This window comes from Montipora foliosa, unplaced genomic scaffold (genome assembly GCF_036669935.1).
Source record: "Montipora foliosa isolate CH-2021 unplaced genomic scaffold, ASM3666993v2 scaffold_436, whole genome shotgun sequence".
In the NCBI taxonomy this organism is placed as follows: Eukaryota; Metazoa; Cnidaria; class Anthozoa; order Scleractinia; family Acroporidae; genus Montipora; species Montipora foliosa.
This window is the reverse complement of record NW_027179741.1, coordinates 175,001-177,500: the sequence shown is the minus strand read 5'-3', so window position 1 is coordinate 177,500 and position 2,500 is coordinate 175,001. Positions and strand designations below refer to the sequence as shown.

General features: G+C 37.9%; 1 protein-coding gene across 1 annotated transcript in view; it reads right to left on the bottom strand.

The window, feature by feature from the left end:
- Positions 1-130: 130 nt before the first annotated feature.
- LOC137988977 (uncharacterized) overlaps positions 131-2,500 on the bottom strand; it is a 5,471-nt gene continuing 3,101 nt past the window's right edge. The window contains exon 4 of the mRNA XM_068834906.1: positions 131-2,500. This exon is cut by the window's right edge and continues 250 nt beyond it. Within this exon, the coding sequence (XP_068691007.1) occupies positions 568-2,500 (1,933 nt within the window). The 3' untranslated portion in view covers positions 131-567.

The window sequence follows — 2,500 nt, the reverse complement described above, 5'->3', positions numbered from 1 at the left end:
ATAGTTGTTTGTCTGCATGTGCATTGATAACAGGAGCTACATATGAAAACACAGAAATTTGAGATTATATGTTGTTGATTTGAAAAACAATCAAGTTTCACACATCTTTGTAACATGTCACAAGATTTATTAGTAACAAATGTTCACAATCCTATCATGTGAAAAACAGAGTGAAAGTTCTTATATAACATTGTTGAATCAAAATAAATCATTTGTTATGGTGAAGCTGCACTTAATTCAGCAACCACTATAAAACAGGTAAAATGTTGCTACAAGTACCAACTTAGTAAGAAAAGTACTACCTTCAAGTCTGGAAACATTAGGGCAAACTGAGACTCGAACCAGTATTCATATCATTTCAAGTCTTGTGCCTTAGACCCTTTTCACACCATTAACTGTAGACCACATTTCCAGAACCTGATTTTGCAGTGGAAGTATGTTTTGCAATGATTAAAATTAACCCCCCCCCCCCCCCCTGATTTGCACTTTTGCACAATAGCACTACAAATCTAGTCGTAGCAGAGGTTTCCCCTGTTGCTGTACTCTTGTACAATGTTCATATAGGTACTACTGCTGAAACACTAAAAGAGCTTGTAAACCTTTAGACAACTCTCCTAAATCTGCTGTTTTGACAATTTCTTTGTAGATAAGAGAGGAGCAAAACTTGCACTTCTCTGCATTGGGGTCCTTTGGATACCCACAAAAGCAAAAGCTGTCAGTGTTGATATATGATGGGATATACTGGTTGGTACACTTTGCATACCCAAAGTGATGTGGGTCAGCCCTTCTAAGCCAAATATTGGAAACAAAGTCATGTTTGAGAACAACTTCCCATCTTGACGAAAGACTAGCATGCTTTGCATACTGCTGTAACCTTACGTGTTTGGCCTCCCGACCTTGCATGCTGTTCACACCCAAACCCATTTTATACTTGTTAAATAAAATTCTAGTGTGATATGGGACAGCATAACCTATTGTCCAGACAGTAGGGCTCACATGATGAAGCAGGGTGGAAACTACATTAAAGAATCTAAGACAATGGTTTTCTAGTTCAATCAAATCTCGATCTTCTATATTTACCCTCGAAAATAGTGACACTGCACCTCTCAGTTGTAAAGCACAATGGGCAATTGCAGAAAGCCTCACTTGGGTTTCAGGTGGATCCCCCTCACCCTCTAAAGCAGCAACAAGGTACATAAACTTGTGACAAAGTTTCTTAGTTTCTTTACCTGTGAATCTGTAGTCAAAACTCCCTTTTCGGCCACTGTTAAACCACTTTTTCACTTTTTTCAGTAGCCTTCCTGCCCTTACCTCTGTTTTAAGTGCAAAAAGATACTTTGCAAAACAAGAATTCTCAGGAACATCAGTAATATCTTTGCATGAAGAAGGAATGTTAGATTTATCAACACTCATAGACAAGATGGTATTGTGGACAAACTGCCATGCATTATTTGCATTGTGAAGGGGCTCTGCAAATCCAGCATCAACAAATGGGCCAATTAAAGGTTCATGTTCTTGCCTTGAACTCTTTTCCTTAATGAAATTAAGAACTTTTGTTCTCTTCGTTGATTCTGCAAGAGACGACTTGGCAAGCTTTTCTTTCAGCTCATTTACAGCTGCAGCTACCACTAGTCTCTCTGAGAAAACCCATGGGTGCCATGTATTTTCAGGCTTTGGCCCAAGAGATCCATTTGTGATGTGCTTGTTACTGTCATTTACATCCCCAAAAGAAGAAAAGTAGTAAGCGGCATTACTAAGCTCCCCAGAGTACGATGCTAAAAATTTCATGTCAGAGGGAAACAATTTTAATGAAAATTTCACTGTGCAATTTCGTACTAAAAAGGTCTTTTTTTCAATTGATTGAAATTCATGAACAAGTCTCCTGGCAAACCTTTGCATAACAATGTGATTTTCAGAGCAATTGGCTCCAGCCAACAGAAAATTTTCTTTTTCACTTGTAATATGACTTCCACTGTTGAGAAAAGATATCAACCAGGCCGTAGCCTCATCATCTTTTCCAAAAGGTGCACCGTCAGCCCCACATGCAACATGAAAGTGATATTTGTCATTATTGAAATATAAAATGTGTGACTTTTCACCTAATGTTTCATCAATTGAAATAAAGAGGTCTGCCAATTCAAGCAAAGTATCAGTGAGCTCTCTATATGCACCATTAACCTGTTGGCTTTCATCTAAATCCTCATACAACTCAGAAAAATCATGGACTGTAGATGCATTCCAAGCGTGATTAACATATTGCTTTAACTTATCATAAGTCAAAAGCTTTGGGATTCTCACACCCTTCAATAGTTGAAATGCTGTTCTTTGTTTGCTAGTAATGCTAGTAGACATGGACAAATTGGACCTGACTGCTTTGTACTTTTCCTTACTCATTAAGCCATTACTGTACAGTACTTTCACACTTCGCATGCTGTTTACATCACTACATTCAAAGTTGCCAACAAAATTTTTAACAACTGCCCCTATAACTTTATTTACA